Source organism: Pogona vitticeps, chromosome 1, assembly GCF_051106095.1.
Source record: "Pogona vitticeps strain Pit_001003342236 chromosome 1, PviZW2.1, whole genome shotgun sequence".
NCBI lineage: Eukaryota > Metazoa > Chordata > Lepidosauria > Squamata > Agamidae > Pogona > Pogona vitticeps.
In genome coordinates, this window is record NC_135783.1 from 196,618,354 (window position 1) to 196,637,069 (window position 18,716).

General features: G+C 40.7%; 1 protein-coding gene across 1 annotated transcript in view; it reads right to left on the bottom strand.

The window, feature by feature from the left end:
* Positions 1-788: 788 nt before the first annotated feature.
* ITGA4 (integrin subunit alpha 4) overlaps positions 789-18,716 on the bottom strand; it is a 64,176-nt gene continuing 46,248 nt past the window's right edge. Inside the window, exons 18-28 of the mRNA XM_072980947.2 lie at positions 15,243-15,393; positions 13,327-13,425; positions 12,191-12,270; positions 11,744-11,833; positions 10,522-10,612; positions 9,350-9,457; positions 7,485-7,604; positions 5,768-5,887; positions 4,272-4,370; positions 2,987-3,106; positions 789-1,839 (exon numbers count right to left, since the gene is read on the bottom strand). Coding sequence (XP_072837048.2) covers positions 1,735-1,839; positions 2,987-3,106; positions 4,272-4,370; positions 5,768-5,887; positions 7,485-7,604; positions 9,350-9,457; positions 10,522-10,612; positions 11,744-11,833; positions 12,191-12,270; positions 13,327-13,425; positions 15,243-15,393 — 1,183 coding nt within the window. The 3' untranslated portion in view covers positions 789-1,734. The remainder of the gene's footprint in view (positions 1,840-2,986; positions 3,107-4,271; positions 4,371-5,767; positions 5,888-7,484; positions 7,605-9,349; positions 9,458-10,521; positions 10,613-11,743; positions 11,834-12,190; positions 12,271-13,326; positions 13,426-15,242; positions 15,394-18,716) is intronic.

Consider the following 18,716-nt stretch of genomic DNA (forward strand, 5'->3'; position numbering starts at 1 on the left):
GATCCTGCAGGGCGTTGATCCCTGCTTTCCCCTCCACTTGCTAAGCCCCACTTAGATTTCTTAATTTTGGGTTAGAAAAGTGGGGGGGACATCTTATACATGGGGGTATCTTATACACAGAAAAATACGGTATATGAGCTGGATCCGTGAGGGCATGGTTACATAACAAAGGGAAACTGTTTTTGAATCAGGTTTGAGATAAATTTTAAAAATTCATCTATACAACACAGAGGAAAGTACAGTGGTGCCTCGCATAGCGATTGCTCCATTGAGCGACGAAATCGCTTAGTGATGGAGTTTTTGCGATCGCAAAAGCCATCGCTTTGCGATGGTCCCTATGGGGTTTTTTTGCTTTGCAATGATCGCAGGGAAGTGATCATGGCAAAGCGACCCTTTTTTAACAGCTGATCGGCGGTTTCAAAATGGCCACCGGGAAAACAAAATGGCCGCTTGCTATTTTTCCTCGCTTAAGAGGCAGCGAAAATGGCGGCACTATGGAGGATTTTTGCTTAAAGGTGAGGTTTTAAGCCCATAGGAACACATTAATCACGTTTTAATGCATTTCTGTGGGCTTTTTAATTTTGCTTAGCAATGTTTTCGCTTAGCAAAGTTTTTTCCGAAACGGATTAACGTCGCTAAGCGAGGCACCACTGTATAGTGTTTTTTTTGTTTTTGCCTAGGAAATGTGTTTTTTGGGGGGTTGGAAAGTGAGGTATTTTACCCAGCTGCAAGAGGTCTGTTTATTTTAAATCGCTGGTGCAGTTGATTTATTTTTAATTGTTTTGGCCTTTATTGTGTAAATTGTGCCTGTGGGGTTTGTCAAGTAATGGATGCTAGGATCCTGGGTTTGGGGCTGAAGGAAAATCTTGCAGTCCAATATTAAACGAATATTTAAAATACCCTGCTGCAGTGAGTGACTAAGAAGCAGCCAGTGCGAGGGTGGGTGGGTGCAGGTCAAAGCCATAAATGCAATGATTCTAAAAGCCCAGGTAGCCTCCTCAAACAATATACAATGCAGTTTAAAAATGGATTTAAAAAGTCATTTTCATAGTGTAACTGGACCCTGAGCTAAGTATCTGGCTCTGGAGCCAGAGGTTGGGAGTTCAATTCCCCACTGTGTCTCCTGTGAGTAGAGCCAGCCTGTGTGGCCTTGGGCAAGCTGCATGATCCCAGGATGCTCCCAGAAGAAGGGAATGGTAAAACACTTCTGATTACTCTCTACCTGGAAAACCCTGAAAAGGGTCGCCATGAGTCAGCACTGACTTCATGGCACACAGTGATATGTTGCAGTATGTCAGCTCACTCATACATGGCAGACACAGAATGTATTGAAACAATTGTTTTTCCAGTCTGGGTTTCAGAAACTCACTCAAGATTCTCTTTATTGCTGTGTCCCAGTTCTGCTGATAATGCTGTTATATTTATAACGTGATTTGCTGCTTAGCTAGGTAGTAAGGCAATGCACGGAATTCAAGTATCACTGGTGCTGCATGTCAATTTTTTTTCCCCATCAGTTCTTCCCTAGTGTTGAACTAAGTGAAGCATCTTTGCATTTGAAGCCAAAATGGTTTTATCTTTACGAGTATTCTTCAGAATGTTTATCGTTTGCATTTTAGGAAGCTAATGATGATGCAACTGTTTCTCCATTGAGTTATACAGGAGAAGCACTCCTGGTTTGATAGTTCTTGCCGTTTGTGCCTTTGATAAAACACTGGCCATTACGTTGAAAAACTCTCAGTCGTCACCGTTGTCATTTTGGCTGCCATTTAGAAACCTCCAGCTTTCTCTTCCATCTCCTTCCTGAGGAATCTGTTTGTATTTCCTTTTAAAGAAACCAACCTAGAATACAGAATTTCAGAATCAATTAAACTGGTGACCCAACTTATCCAGATACTTCTTATTTATGCCACGTTCAGTCCACTCTCCCTGCCATGAACTAATACTGCTGCAGTTTCACATTCATCGCTTGCATCGCTTGTCTGCTTTGCATCCTTTCAAGCTAAGCTAAATTGGGGCACATGAATTTTGTATACAGTATATATCTTTTTATGCAGTAAATGTTTTCAGGCATGTTTCAAAAAAGGGTGACTTTTCAGATGCAGATGGACCACAACTCTTACAAGTTCTGAGCCTTCTGCTGGCTATCCAACATTGCCTGTTTGTTGAGAAGATGAACTGCCCAGTATCTTCCGTTCTGTACATGATGATTAGTATCTCTACAATATGAATGGGAGATTGAAAAAAATGGACGAGGGTCCATGAAAGCTAATGTCAAATAAAATTTAAGTCCTCAGGGCACCACAAGATTGCTTCTTGTTTCAAATATGAGTGACCTGCAAACTACCTCATGTTAATAAAACCTGAATTTGGACAGAATTATCATTGTTATGAAAAGACACAATAGTATATCATTTTCTGAAAACATTGAAAAGATCACTAAGCTTTTTCATGGCTGAAAAGAATTAGTATTTGTACTGCCTTTTTGGTTGTTTTAGACATTGAACTACACATTTTTGTAGGGCAATAAAATGTTTTTTAAACTTTCATTTTTATGCCTCTGCTTCCCCAAATACACAGGGGTAAAGTCACAGTAACAAGTATAAAACTTGTGTATTTTACTAGACATTGGCCAAAATCCTTTTATGTAATTATGCCTGCATAAAGCAAGCAGTGTAACTTTTGGAGGCATATTTCCTGAAGTTAAAAAATGACCATTGACATTATATTTTGCAAGCAGTGCAACACAACTCATTTCACAACAAATAATGTCCACAATGATTTCTTCACCAGGGCAATTTGCCTCTAAAAATTATGCCATTTGCATTATGTCAGCATAACTATACGATAAGATTTTTGGTCATTGTTATTAACTGGTTTACTTTATAGAAATGGTAAATGGAAAGCAAGGACAGCTTTCGTAATGAGCTATAATAAAGACTCAATCAAACAAAAATATACATATGTGGGATTAAATTGAAGTACATACCTTCCATAAAAGAAATGCAAGAAATAATAGCAAAATAATTCCAATTATGGAACCTGTTGCAATGAACAACACTGTAACACTGGTCTTTGTCTTTTGATTATGAAGACCCTCCAGGATGACCTGCACACAATAAGGTATGTACAATAAATATACTAGAAATAGACTTGACTTCAGACATCTTTTTACAACAGTGACATCATGTTTCTCATAAAAAGAACAAGCAGGGCTTTAATCTGCATGGCATGGTTGACTTGAAGGTGGCGATGGGGTCACATGAAAGTTATTTGCCAAGTGTGCTCATAATTTCTGACTAGTAATTATACTATTGGGACGTGATGGTGCTGTGGGTTAAACCACAGAAGCCTCTGTGCTGCAAGGTCAGAAGACCAGCCATTGTAAGATTGAATCCATGCGACGAAGTGAACCCCCATCGCTTGTCCCAGCTCCTGTCAACTTAGCAGTTCGAAAGCATGTAAAAATGCAAGTAGATAAATAGGTACCATCTTGGTGGGAAGTAACAGTATTCCGTGTCTAGTCGTGCTGGCCATGTGACCACGGAAGATTGTCTTCAGACAAAGGCTGGCTCTATGGCTTGGAAACGGGGATGAGCACCACCCCCTAAAGTCGGACATGACTGGACTAAATGTCAAGGGGAACCTTTACCTAATTACACTATTACAATGATTTTATAGGCATCTGGGTTTTCATCATAATATCAATGACAGGGATTGGCTTCTTAAACAAACTCAATCAAAAAGTATATTCCGCCTAAGACAGTGGGGAAGTATGTCAGTATTTGACCCAGATATAGCACAGGTTGTGCTCCTGATGCCCAAACTGAAATTATTACAGCATCTGAAATGGTTGCTGTGACAAGCCAATTGCCTGCTCTTCCCTTGATAAGGGAAATCCTAGATGAAGACCAACATAGACCTGAGATGGACTTCTCAGCAGCCAGTGATGAGGCTGTTTCATGTTATATGCCTCCCAACCCTAGGTCTCCCCTTCAGGAGCACATCTCCTTCATCTTGCATTATTTTTGCTGTTACAACTAGCCTTAGTAAATGCTGCCCACCGCTTCACACTGAAGAGGTTGCAGCAAACCATTGAAATTTCCACAGCTGGTTATACCAGCTAGCCACTGTATAACATCCGGAGAACTTATCAAGACCGTTCATGATGATGTTGAAGAAAGCTAAAGATACACTTTTTAAAAAGGTTAAGATCTTCACCCTCCAGTCAGGAAATAATATTTTCTAACAAAATGCTACTTAAGGATACTTACGTATGTTTTTTGCTTGCTCTTGTGCAACTCAATGACCCTGGGACTTTGCTCCGATGAAACTTTTGCTTTTACTTCAAGTATAAGTGCTGAAGCTTCATCCTGGTTTTAAAAGGTATGTCACATGGTCTGAAAGCAAATGCTACACAAGGGATCCAATAAAAAAAACTGATGGAATACTTTACTGACATTAAGCAATGCAGGAGTGGGAAACTTCTTAGGACACAATCCAGCCAATGTCAAGCACTTTTCGTCTTTTTTGACTGTATAAAGCGTTAACTATTTGCATAAGCTTCTACGACTGGCAGAATTTAAAAGTGCAAAACTGCTTGGATTTTGCCCTAAGGGTGGACAAAATAATCAGAAAAATACATCCATTACGGAGAGTGTCCTAACAGAAGAGGCAAAACGTGAAGGCAGCTCTATTTTGTTTAATTCATGCTCTTTTGGCAATTGCCAAAAGACAGTTTGTTATAAAAAGGATTCACAAATGTTTGGGGTTTCTTTTATGTTTCCTCTTTCATTTAATCTTTTGGTGCCCTTTCACCCTTTGTCAAATCATCTGAGAATTTTTTTCATCCAATAGCGTTATGAAGGCTCTCAGCAGTCAGCCAATCAGACTCTCCACAGGTGTCGGGAATTTTGAATTTAAATTGCCTGGAATCCATGGAGGAGTGATCTTTGCTGAGCTCCTAGTGTCCTCCATCTTGGATTGCCCGCTGCCTGCCGTGCTTCCACCTTGAATCCATGCTTTTTGCCTTTTTAAAAGAGAATTTCTTTGGAGTATTTTTACCACTGCCAGGAAGCATTCATGTGCCTGCATGCCTCCTTGGAATTATGATGTTTGATCCCCTCACCCTGATTTTTGGGGCAAAACTTTTCCCCCCTCTTTTTTTATTTGGTCCTTTCTTTTCTTGGCTGATTTTAACTGTCTGGGCTTGGCCTATCTGCTTCTGCTTGGCAGACTCAGTGAAAAGAGAAGGCACCAAGTGGGAGAGGGGAGAGAAATCTTTTTCAGTTTGACAAGTAAAGGAGCTTTGATTCTCTTTCCTGCCTTTTGCTGCTTTACTGCTTTCCTTGCTTTCTGGGAGAGGGGAGCTGTCTGTCTGTGTTTTCTTTGGCTATTTCCCCCCTCTGTGTGCATGCATGGGGCTCCTATCCCTCTTTAACTGATATCTGAAAAATGGTCACTTTGTTAATTTACTGTTCATTCTGTTAAAAGTGCAGGGCTGGGAATTTTTGTGAGTGCTTCTGCTGGGGTGGGAGCTAGGGTTGGACTTTACGGCTGTGCCAGTGGACCAATGCACTGGGTGAGGAGTAGTAGTAGTAGTATTTGTTGTTGGGGCACATCCTGGCTCTTTTATGAAAGCTAAAGAGCCACCCTCCAAAAAAGGTTCCCAAATGAAAGAAATATGAAAAATGTTGTTGTGCATGTCCCTAACATCCACAACCTACAGTGTGATATGATATGATATGATTCTAAAGAGTAAACTATTTACCATGCTTAATAGAGAAGGGGTTGCTTCCAGATGAATTTGAACAGTTGCTTCTTTCCCACTTTCCATGTCTCCAAAGTTGCAAAATATTTGCAAACAGAAGGTGTCGTTTTTCATGCAGTACTTCAGAAAAGAGAGAGCATATACATGATGTTATGTGCAGCAATTAATTTTATTTCATTTTTCAAAAAAAATTATGCAACCGATATTTATTGCCCTCAGAACACTTTCTATGAGCAGATGTCTCTGACACATTTGGAATAGGTTTACTGAGAGATAATATGATTAATCTGAAAAGTTATTTCTGGTATTGTTGTTAGTGTTTGATTTCTGGTTTGCACCTAACAATAACCCATAAACTGGATGATGTAAAACCAATGGTGGTTTGTTCCCCAAGGCCACACTGTAAAGAGGAGCACAGAGAGCCAGCACCTGTCCTACCCTGTTTCCCCAAAAATAAGACCTAACCTGAAAATAAGCGCTACTATGATTTTTCAGGATGCTCGTAATATAAGGTAAAGGTAAATGTTCCCCTTGACAATTTGTCCAGTTGTGTCTGACTCTAGGGGGTGGTGCTCATCTCCGTTTCCAACCCATTGAGCTAGCGTTTGTCTGAAGACAATCTACCCATGGTCACGTGGCCAGCGCGACTAGACACAGAATGCTGTTACCTTCCCCCCGTGGTGGTACCTATTTATCTACTTGCATTTGCATGCTTTTGGCAAGAACTGGGACAAGCGACGGGAGCTCACTCCATCATGTGGATTCGATCTTACGACTGCAGGTCTTCTGACCTTGCAGCACAGAGACTTCTGCAGTTTAACCTGCAGCACCACCATGTCCCTTGTAATATAAGAGCTACCCCCAAAATAAGCCCTAGTTAAGTGAAACCCCACCATCTGCCATTGTGCAGCAACCAGAAGAAGATGACAGGGATGTATCTGAATAAATGTTGATTGTTGTACATGAAAAAAATAAAACTTCCCCTTAAAATAAGCCCTAATGTGTTTTTGAAGCAAAAAATTAATATAAGACCCTGTCTTATTTTCAGAGAAACACGGTACAATATTTTAAAGACCTTGATCAGAAGTCATACAAACTATCAGAATGATTAGACTCAACAAGAAATACAAATCATGAAGATTGTTGGCATAAATTTTATGATTGGCTTAGGAACAGAATATAAATTAATATTTAATAATTGAAAGCCTAAGATCAATTTAGTATTAGAATATGTATTATAAATTGGTTACACCAGAAACTTATGTATCTTTGAAATGTAATAGATAGGAATGAATATTGTAAAATGTTCATGGTGATTTACAATCCATTTAATCCCATGTCCCTGTCCCCACCAACCCTACAAAATAAAACTTAAAAAAAGAAGTTGTACATTCTGCCCCTCTTATCATTTTCAAGTACCGCAGAGTGTCAGTGACTTAAGTTGTAAATGTGGTTTGGTTGTTCAAGTTTGTTATTGTTGTCATAGTTGTTTTGCATCTTAACAATGATTATTTCTTGAAAACTGGCAAAAATGCTAGACACAGGAAATATATTTATATTTATAACACATCTGTGTTTCTACACCTTCTAGTTTTATGGCAAAAAGAGATTTTTCAGTAGTTATAAGCAGATCACATGAATATAATGTCTTCTCTTTAATAAAATATTTTCCAAAATATCTGAAAAAAAGCACTTATGAATAAAGTAGACAAATTACCATTAGTCTCTTGTCAGGTTTTGTAAGGAATGTAATGAATTCTTGCAGCTTATTCTCATTTTTTTCTGGTAAAGTACAGTTTCTTGTATAATTTTTGTAGAAACAATGTCCACTGGTTGTCTAAAAATGAGAGAAAGCACAATTAAACCTGGTTTTCAAATGCTAAGAAAAGGAGAAATGTCTACCACACGCATGAACCATCAATCAAAACAATTGTAATTACAAATGAAGGGGTCAAATTAATGCATATAATATATATCTTAGCCTAACCATAGCCACCTGGCTTTCTGTAAATTGCTTTGCTATATAAATGTATAAACCTAATGTGTCAGGGTTTCTGCTTAGCAGAGAAGAATAGACGGGGGGGGGGGGGGAGAGAGAGCCTGCCAGAATTGCTGTTGCTTGCAACTAACTAGTCTAACTGGGAATGTGTCCTTGGTCAGTGATAAGGGACCTGGGAGTCCAACTGCCCAGAAATGGGAGGGATGATGTCTGCAAACCTTCCTTTCCTCCTTCTGCTCCCCATTCTTTGCCTCCCCTTACTGGTTTAGAAGCTTTTAAAAGTGTATTCTGTAATGAGCGTGGCACGCTGCTTCTTCGCATGTTTCTGCGACTGACGTTCTGACCATTTGCTTGCTTTGAGCTGAAAATGAACAAATATCTATTGGATCTCTCTGCCTCTGGCCAATTGATCAATGCATTAGAGACAGGCAAAAAGCCGGAAAATAGTCTTGGCACCCTTCACAAATAACCACAGTATTTTGACAGAACTTATTTGGTTCTTAAAACTTGGCCAGAAGATGAGAATTTAACATAAACCATTTTGGAAGCAGAGAGGACAGATCTAACATCTATGACTACTCTTAAGCTTTTACATTTTAGCTATGCTGGGAGTCAGGCAAGAGGGCAAATTTGGAAAGAAAAGTGCACCCAGTGCAGTTCCTCTGTGTCAGCATCGATAATGGGTACAGGGTATCTAGAGGAAGATTCTGAGCCCTAGCAGGGAGTTTTAGATTCACCGTGCCATCTCTTAGGGAGCGGGAAGGACATGAAGAGGCCTGGGTAAACAGGATGCTCTTGCCACAGACAAAACGGTAAGAGACCCACGGTATCTGCTACATGCAGGTCTCCATGCCCTCACCAGTCGCATAAAAGGCCCTATGCCCTTAACTCAACCAGTCATGACAGAAGATTGGAGGAAACTGCAGGCTTTTCAGGTCACCAACCAGTAGCTTCAAGGCAACCCCCCCCCCCCAGCCAAGAAGGTTAATTAATTAATTAGACTTTTATACTGCCCATCTGGCTGCCAAGGGCACTCTGGGTGGTTTACAACATTATAACATAATAAACGGCAATTTAAAAACAAGAAACATAACAGCTATATTAAAAAAAAATTTTTAAACCCATACGCAAAACAACATAAAATTAACCAAACAATAATTTAAGGTAGTTTAAAGGCAAGGTGGTGGAACCGATAGTATAAACAACCACTGGGGATCATCTGCTTCCCACTTCCCTCCAGAAGACTATATGGTCCAGCTGCAGTTTTGCAGTCTGATCAACTGATTGGCAAGGGAAGATGCTCACAGGTCCTCTTGCTCACCTGTCTTGTTCCCCAGCTTGTTCTAATCTGCCTTTCTTTACCCCATGCTACTCCCTTCCTCATCAGCTGTGATCTGTCAGATGGGTCACAGAGGTCCTAGGGCTACGCTGTCCTTGATCTCTGCTACCTGAGCATTGTTCCCCTCTTCCTTATCAACTCAATTATAATGTGTACGGTTGGCTCACTTTATGAAAGGCATTAACACCTGGCAAACTCAAAACATTGTGTCCCATATTGAACTCCAAATAAAGGAATAGCATACTTTGACATCCAGAACATTAAACAGCTTGTCGTCTCTTGGCACGAAAGAATTGGGTATCTGTATCATCAGGTCTACAGCCGGAGCCAAACTTAGTCCAGGATTACTGACCTGAAGAATAAATGAAGTCATGAATAAGGCTGAAATGTATCTCAAACGAGGAGTCAAACCAGAACTCTCTTCCAAAACTTAACAAATACCAGAATTCAGATAATTTTGATTTCAAAATTCTGAGCCAATATCTGATTTTTTTTACTGGTTTTATTATGTTTCTATGTTTTAATATTTGCAAGATACGTTCAGGTACCGTACTCTAACTAGGCTGTATATTTCAAGGCCTACAGTCTGTCCACACTGCCATATAGTTATGGCTAGGTTCAAATCTGAGAATTTGAAGGGTTGGGTGGGCATGTAGGCGCTCCTGTCCATGCGCGAAGGGGTGGGGGACCACTCATGCTGGCGCATGTGCATGTGCTCCCCCACCACGAACGTGGTAGGTGCCCCACATTCCTCAGAGGCCCAGCCATTCCACAGTCCCAAAAACGTTGGGGACCGCTGCTCTAGAATATTCCGAAGAGGCTCCACGTAGGCACAGATCACCCACAATGTGATTCAGAGGCCACAAAGAAGAACCAAAAAGTCCTTGTAACTGCCAGTCATTCCTTCCTAACATTTAACCTTCACCTAGCTAACTCTCTTTCATGGATAAAATCTACTATAATCCTTGTCCCTCTTCTCCCTCTTCATTCATAGCTCTGGAAGTCTTGGTAAAAGATGAAAAACAAAGAGCCAAAATGTTCAGAACCCCTTGTACAAAATGGGTGTTTCCACTTATTGCAAATAAATGTGTTCACTTCATTCAATCTGTTATTTGTAACTCAGTATTTTAAGCTGTCCTTCTTATTCACTTAACCTTAGAAAGCAACTGTGTTACAATATATCACATTTAAAGAAAAAAAACATGGGAAAGATACATTGAAACAGTCCTATGAGAAGAAACATACTCGTATTGGGCTGGAAAGTGTAGATTTATTTAAATCAAATTAACTTGCTAGCTAGGAAAGAAAAAAAAACTATTTTATGCTTTGTTCACTTTAAATTTCATTTTCATTTAATTCACACATTCAAAAGGCGGTGAAAACAGAGAATAGTGCCTGTAAAGAAAAAGCTCTTACATGGAAAGTAAAGTTGATTGTGTCCTTCATGCAAGTAAAAGGTGAATCTTCTTCGCTGGGTCCGTAAACAAATGATGTTGGCGTCACAAACCTAGAAACAATTTTTGTTAGAAAGAAACAGTAAACAAAGTATCTTTGTTAAACTGGTTGCAAGCACACACTTCCTCCATTCTAAGGACAGGATGTTAGATAATTGCACATTAAAAGAAAACGAAGAACAGCAGTACCTGTGGTGCAAGCACAGATGAGTTCACTCACTCTAAAAGATGATCAAGTTCTTTTATGGGGAGCTAGACCAACGGGTTAGAAGACCATCTTGCTCAGTATTCGTCTATACCACTGGTTCCCAACCCCAGGTAATCCAGGTCCTCTTGGCCTGCAACTCCCAGAAACCCTGGCGAGCACAGCTAGTGGTGAAGGCTTCTGGGAGTTCTAGTCCAAGAGAACTGGGGTTTACCCAAGGTTGGGAACCACTGGTCTATACCGATTGACAATAGAGACTGGCAGTACAGAGGGGCACCCCAGCACCTCACACAGATTCTTTCCAAAGCTATCCTTGAAGATTCCAGGGACTGAACCTGAAGCCTGCAACGTATGTTCTGCACACTGACCCCCTTCATGTATCAAGCCCCTTGCAATCCTGAGTTATACCTGCTTTAAAGTCTACTGTGTACCACTGTATACATCCTTCTTTCTGACATGGCTACCTCCATCACCTGAATAACTCAATATTCTAAGCCCTAGTGTTTCTAAGAAATTCAGAGTTAAAACAATTTACAGAAATCTTAATAAAGCTTCATTGGAAGAAACTTTTAAAATACTGCATATATCGAATGATAGTTGCAGTTACACAGGCAGATTTAGAATTTTTTCTTAGTTCATTAATTAAAAGCAAGAATTTACCAGGAACAGAAACATCACGCAAATTAACACCCTGTTTAGTAATAAGAATCTTGTTAGTTAATTAAGTTTCAGCTTTGCACCTACTATTTTCTGATATATTCTACTGTGTGAGTTCTGCATCTCATCTCAGTATATTGCTACCATTATATTTATTTGCAAAGCTTTCACATTGCCTTTCTACAGAAAAGCACTGAGGTCAATTAAGGTACAAATAGAAGCACAGCAAGGTACAGTCAATTAAAAAACAGTTAGAGCCACGTTGGCTTCCTTGATGTCCTGTCTGTCGCATTCCACTTCAGAAGCAAATTCATTAGCTTACCCATGAATATTCAGCTCAACCTCATGCTTCTGGGGTAAAGTTAAAATTAAGCTGTTATCCGACAGGAGGTCATTGGCCCATTCATTTTCACTGTGGAAGAAAACGAACATTACAAAGCAACACAAGAGAACGCGATGTTTGGTTAGAGATAACACGGAATGTGCAGTGCCGTGACGTTTAATGCGATCTAGCCCAAGGTAAGCAGGTTTATTCCCACCGATTTCAGGGGAGGAGTGCCCTCCATTTGTCTTGGAACCCTAGAGGTTTGTTTTTAACCAAAGAAAAATACTTTAAAGAGCTTTCAGTTGCATCCTGCGGGACTTCCACAGATTACAGAAGACAGGCTTTCCTCCAGTCTAGTAACTCCTTGCTTAATTCCCCCTTCTTTCTTTCAAATGCAAAGATAACATTAATCCACGAACACCATCTGCAGCAAATATTATTTACCAGGTTGCATTAAGACTGATGCGGAGGTCATCTCCTGCCCTGCTAAGGGAGCTTGCATCCAACACGAAACTAAAATCCATCTGTGGAAGAAGTGAAACATTTCAGGGTTAAATTAATGCTTAGGTATCCCCCTCATTTTATATTTATGTAATTTTATATATTGGCTGAATTCCTGTTACAGAGTCCTGTGTGTGTGTGTAATGGTGATCACAGCAACAGCAGTAGCAGATCTTCTGGCAATTTTGGGGTGCACATGACTCTGTTGCATTGTGTATGAGTGGCACACACTCCGAACCCCCCCTTTTAATCAGCAGCAATTTGCCTTTAGTCAGTGGGGTTTTCTTTGTATGGTAGCAGCATCACTGTTTTACATACAGAACTGCGCAAAAGGATTTCAGCCAATGTTGTCAACATCAGTGGAAACGATGCTACTGACATTTTGATTGTACGTTGCCTTCATAACTCATCAGCCTAATCCTTAACATGCACACTTGGACATAGGTACAGTACTATGCAGTTTAAGACAATTTATTTTCTCCTAAGTGAATCTGACACTGTCAACTATATTGATGTCCTTGTTTCCTCCTCCTCTCAATTTTGGGGCCTGCATTCACTCACTCTACATGCGTCTTTGATTTAAAAAAAAAGCCAAAGGTATGTTAAGCATTGCCTGTGGCAGCACCCAGCATACTGATCAGCAATAAAGGATTCACCCTGACTGAATGAACTGTTCTTCTGGTCTTATTTCTCTGCAAATTTCTCTTACCAGAGAGATGGAATTGTTACCAAATGTATGCCAGCACAGATGATAGTGGAAAAAAAACCCAGTCCCAATGTAAAGGCTATGTGTTAACCACAGACAAAGAAAGAAAGGAATCGCTGGCTATCTCAGTGGCTTAGGTCTGTGGCTGCAGAGTGAGAGGTTGGGAGTTTGATTCATCAGGCCCAGATTCCTTGACAGGGGTCTGGGCTTGATGATCCATAGGGTCACTTGTTTGAGCCATGCTCTGGTCCATGGGGTCATGAAGAGTCTGACACGACTAAACAACAACAACAACAACATGATGCAACACTGGAGCTGCCTCCCTTCCCATCAACAATTCGATCCTGAGAACCGGTTTGCCCTTGACGTTTACCTTTGATAGGTGATCTACATATAAATACCCCACACTGCAGTCAAGCCGTACTCCCTGACCGTCCTTTTCAGACACTTCACAATGTATCTGGGTCTCTTCCTGTGAAAAGAACAACAAGAAGAACAAAGTAGAAGAGCAGCAATGAAAAGAAGAATACGGACTTTTGCCAAAGTTATACTCTTTAAAAGCATCAGCAACAAAACTTGGCAAGATCCATTACAGTTTTGTCCAAAAAAAGAAACAAAAAGTGTGTGTTGGGGAGGAGGAGGACTGCCTCCCTCTAACAAAGGGCTTCCTTGAACAAAGCAAACAGCAGTGAATGGAGAAATATTCATTTGGAAAATGATACAGAGAATTAAGGTTAACAGCAGGGCCATGGTGCCAATCTGAACCAGTGACTCCAGGTACAGAATACTGAAAAGTGGTTTATCATTCCTTTCTTCTGGGGATGTCTCTCGATTGTGCAGCCGGCCAAGGCCATACAGGCTGGCTCTGTGCACAGGAGGCTCATATATAAATGAAAGTCAGGTTCATTAACAAGTTGCCTTCAATACACTGTTTTTAATGCTCTATTATTCCATTTGATCCTCTCTATGCAGCTAACAAGACTGATTAACTTCAACTACTTAGAGGCTAAAGTATAATTTCCTGCCTTAGATATCAAAATCATGTCTTTCTAGCTATAAACTCATTGTCAGTCCACTTAAGAATTACATTTGAATAAGCTTAAGTTAAAAATGACAGCGCCTGTTCCGCTCAAACACAGTTGCTGTCAAAAAAGCATATCACGAGGGGGTTCTACCTGTGCACTTAGTTGTTTATATGAAAAGCTGTCTACAATCCTCTGGTGAAAATAACTCTCAGTTACCCCAGCATAGTTACTGTCAATCTAAATTATGTGAACAGTCCTTTTAAAAAAAACAGCTAATCGCTGGGCACACCCATGAAAATTAAATTCCCAGCAGGATCTCAGAGTACAGTAGCATGTAAAATCATTCTCAGTTGGCTGTTTCTGTCCATTTCCCTACATAAAGTGTAGAATAATTAAAAGTACTACATACATATGAAGTCTCCCCTTTCCCATTTGCTTCCAAGGCTTTCAAAACAGAAATTTTCAAGGCAGGGGCTTAGTGAACTATTTCTCTTTCAGAACAATCAGTAAAATACTTTCTGAGTTATTTTCAAAACAGTTGCTAAATAGCTGTTGGAAGCCGTGTAAAATAACCTCCAGTGTTAACATAGTGACCTGGTGCAATTGTGACTTTTTAAAAAGATGGGCAGAAGCAAAGCAAAAAAAGCAAAGCGTGCTGCTTATATACCGCCCCATAGCGCTTCAAGCACTCTCTGGGCAGTTTACAATTAAATTATGCAGGCTACACATTGCTCCCCCAGCGAGCTGGGTACTCATTTTACCGACCTCGGAAGGATAGAAGGCCGAGTCAACCTTGAGCTGGCTACCTGGGATTTGAACCCCAAGTCGTCAGAACAGTTTTAGCTGCAGTACAGCGGTTTAACCACTGCGTCACGAGGACATTGAAAGAAAAAATAGCAGCTTGTCTCATGAGGGTGCTGGTTTGTTGTGGTTTGTGCAGTTTCTTCTGACTGTGGAGAACACAGAGGACAGAGGAATCTGACGAATGAGAGAGAACTGGCAACTCTGGCCCATGGAGGGGAAAAGGGAGAAATTCACCAACACCCACCCACCCCTTTGCACCTGGCTGAGAGTTCATTATTGTCCCCAGTTGCTTTAGGTGGTTTCCTTGGGCGATCACTGCTGGAGAGATGGGAAGGAAAATTGCAAAAATGTCCCATTTATTGATAGCCAGATGCATGGGGGGGGGGGAAGAGTACAGATAATCATTTTATCAAAACAAAGCAAAGCAAAACAACACACACACAAAGAAACATGTTCTTACCTGCTCTAGAATTTTGGTGAAATAAAGACCTTTCGGGAGCTGGATGTGGAGGGCAGTCTGATAGGCATCGCTCCCAGTATTGCACAGAGAGACGTTTAACAGCAATGTCTTCATATTTCCCACCGCAAGGTAAGATTTCATTTCATGGGGCCTATGGGGAACGAATATATTACGTTAATGTAGATTTGCCGCAGCGAAGAAAATAAACACGAACAACCAAAGCTCAAGTTACTCAAATATAAAATAAATGTGTTTAGGTTTCCTCTAAGCTTAAGTGGAGTTGGAATTTGTTCCTAACTCTGATGTCCACAGAAGATAAAAAGTAATGCCCAGTGAAATGCAAGGGGCTGCCTTCGTCCATTTCCATGGTCTGTGCATTAAGAAGACCCATCTTGGAATGTCACCTTGCTTATTTAAATTGATTTCCCCCTGCAGTCTTGCACAGCTCATATTGAACTTTGTGTGAACATAATCATTGTTTGGCAAGCGGTCATTTACCGTGGTAACCGGGGAGCTAATTGATAAACTGCTTAGCTGAGACTACCAAATTATCTGATGAGTTGAACTCTCTGAAACCCAGATAACCTGGTTGCCTGTATCGCCTTGCCAGTGGTGCCCCGCTTAACGATTACCCCGTATAACGACGAATCCACTTCATGACAATGTTTTTGTGATTGCAAAACGATGTTTGAATGGGTTTTTTTCACTTAGCAACGATCGGTTCCCTGCTTTGGGAACCGATTTTTCGCTTTACGACAATTTTCCAACAGCTGATCGTCGGGTTTCAAAATGGCCGCCGCTGTGCAAAATGCCCCCCTGCTGTTTTTAGGACTGATTTTTTGCTCTACAGGCACCGGAAAATGGATGCCCTATGGAGGATCTTCACTGGATGAGCAGGTATTTTGCAGATTGGAATGCATGAACCGGTTTTTAATGCGTTTCAATGGGGTTTTTTTAAATGACAATTTCACTCTACAGCAATTTCACTGGAACAAATTAACGTCGTCAAGTGAGGCACCACTGTACGTTTTATGTAGATGGGAGCAGAAAGACCCATACTCACCAGGGTGACTTGGGGTCTGTCACTGTATCTCAGTCTGATGTGTCTTAGACAATGGCTATTAGCCAAAAAACGACAGCTTTAGATTGAATGTTTTTTGGTGGTGATGGGCAACATTGGACATTTGCTTGAGCACCTTGGAAAACAGGCAGGATAATACTCAGAAATGGGCGTATGAATCTCCACTTCTTGTGCCTGAACAGGTAACGACTCTGTCCCAGGCATCCGGAGGAGCTCTTTCCAGAGTAGTTTGGTTCTGTGTCTTCATGAGATTAGATGAGAAGGACATGATATGTGGCAAAGCTGTAACCTATACAGTGGGGTCTCGACTTACGAACGGCTCAACATACGAACGTTTCGACTTACGAACTGCTCTCATGGACTCGACTTATGAACTTAGATTCGAGTTACGAACTCTTTCCCCCCCCCCCCTTTTTTAAAGCTAAGTCATCTTAGGTTAAAAGGAAAAAAGAAAAAATATCCCCCTCTAGTGGCAGAAGGCGGAATAGCAGCTTCCCATTAGTTTCTATGGACGAAAAGAGCAGATACGGATTAAATGGTTTTCAATGGCATTCCTATGGGAAATGCAGATTCGACTTAAGAACTTTTCGACCTGAGAACTGCCTTCCAATACGGATTAAGTTCGTAAGTCGAGACCCCACTGTAATACAAATTCTATGTTCTCCGTTTCCCTCTTAAACTATGAGGGGAATTTTTGCTATTCTCCACCCAATTATTATTTCTTATCTGATGAGGAAGTGGGAGGTGCTTACAAGGTTCCCGCTAAGCTGGGTGCACGCACACACAACTCTGTTTCCCTCCATGCAGCTGTCTTCCTCCTCTGCGATCGCATTAGGTTCCAGTGCGTGCGCGGGGGGGGGGGGAGCGGCAGAGCCCCGCCCAGCAGGGCTTAAAATTAGAGGGTATTTATTTATTTATTTATTTATTTATTTATTTTATTTATTTTATTTATACCCTGCCCATCTAGTCTTCCGGGTACATTGGGTGCTTATCAAATGGTCACACACACACACACACACACACGAGAAAGAGAGAGAGAGAGAGAGAGAGAGAGAGAGAGAGAGAGAGGCAAATAGCATTTTTAGTCACCCTCAGTCTTTGACCACACTCTTTTTATCCCTCCTTTCATTGGTCTCCATTGGAGTTTTTGTGTTTACTGGAACTGCTTAGTTACATATCGTTAGCAATGAATGCCTTCTTTGTTTGCCCGTTCTGTTTCTGCTATTTTAACACCCATTGCTAAGTGTATCTGTTTAATTCCGCTTTTATAACCATCTCCTGCTCCATAAGACCTCCCCTCATCTTTTAGCTCTCTGTCACAGAGAGCGCAAGGCAGGACATGTGCGCATGAGTGAACATGTCTATCTTATGTTCCACCTCATGTTTCCTAATCACGTTCGCAATCAAACGGTACCTAGGAGGATTTATAAGTAAACTTCCATTTGACATTAAAGTTTAATTAAGACTTGCAGAAGAGCTGCCTTGAAATAGACATTTATCAAATATTCTGGCTCCAGACCAACACATTAGTCAGTGAACACCTTGGGGAGAAAAGTTGGCACTCAGACAGGCAACAGAAGGTAAAAGTACTACATAAGCAGCTAAGTTTCAGATTACAGAGAGAAATGCAAATGTTAACATTTCAGTGTCTGGATCACAGATCTGTTCAAAGGTTTTTTTCTTAATATTTAAATAATTCTGCCTTTCTCTTTCCAGTAGTAGATTTTATTGCATTTTGGTTTTTTTTAAACAAGGTGCTACTATAGGAAGAATGTACATAAACTTATAGTAAATCAGCAGGTGTGTATCTGGCAATGTGTGAAATGAGTTTTTCCGCCTGTAATTATGGTTTATTATTATTCCTTAATTAAATGCATATTAATTTAAAACATGGGTATAATGTATACATGTGGTAGAAAGGAGTGCTGTTGTTATTTACTGCCAAACTGCCTCCAACTTATGATGACCTTATGAACGACAGCTCTTCAAAATGTCTCGTCCTCAACAGCCCTGCTCAGCTCTTGTAAACCCCAAGCCTGTAACTTCCTTTGGGGAGTCAATACATTTCCTATTTGGTCTTCCTCTTTGCCTACTGCCTTCCACAATTCCCAGCATTATTGTCTTTTCTAGAAAATCTTGCCTTCTGTAAGGGTTCATGCTGTGAATCCAGTTGCCTCCTCCTCCTCCTGGGGTCCCACATATTCAGACACAGACAGATTCAAGTTGTAAAGCCTTCACATTTATTTTAGGAACATCAATAAAACTGTTTATATCAATTTGAACATTGTCTTCCTCCTTTTCTTCCAAAGGGGCTGAAAAGGGTTTCCACTCCTCTTTAACAACCAGGTTCCTATAACTAAGGTTCCAAGGTCTCGATTGCTCTACCGGCTGCC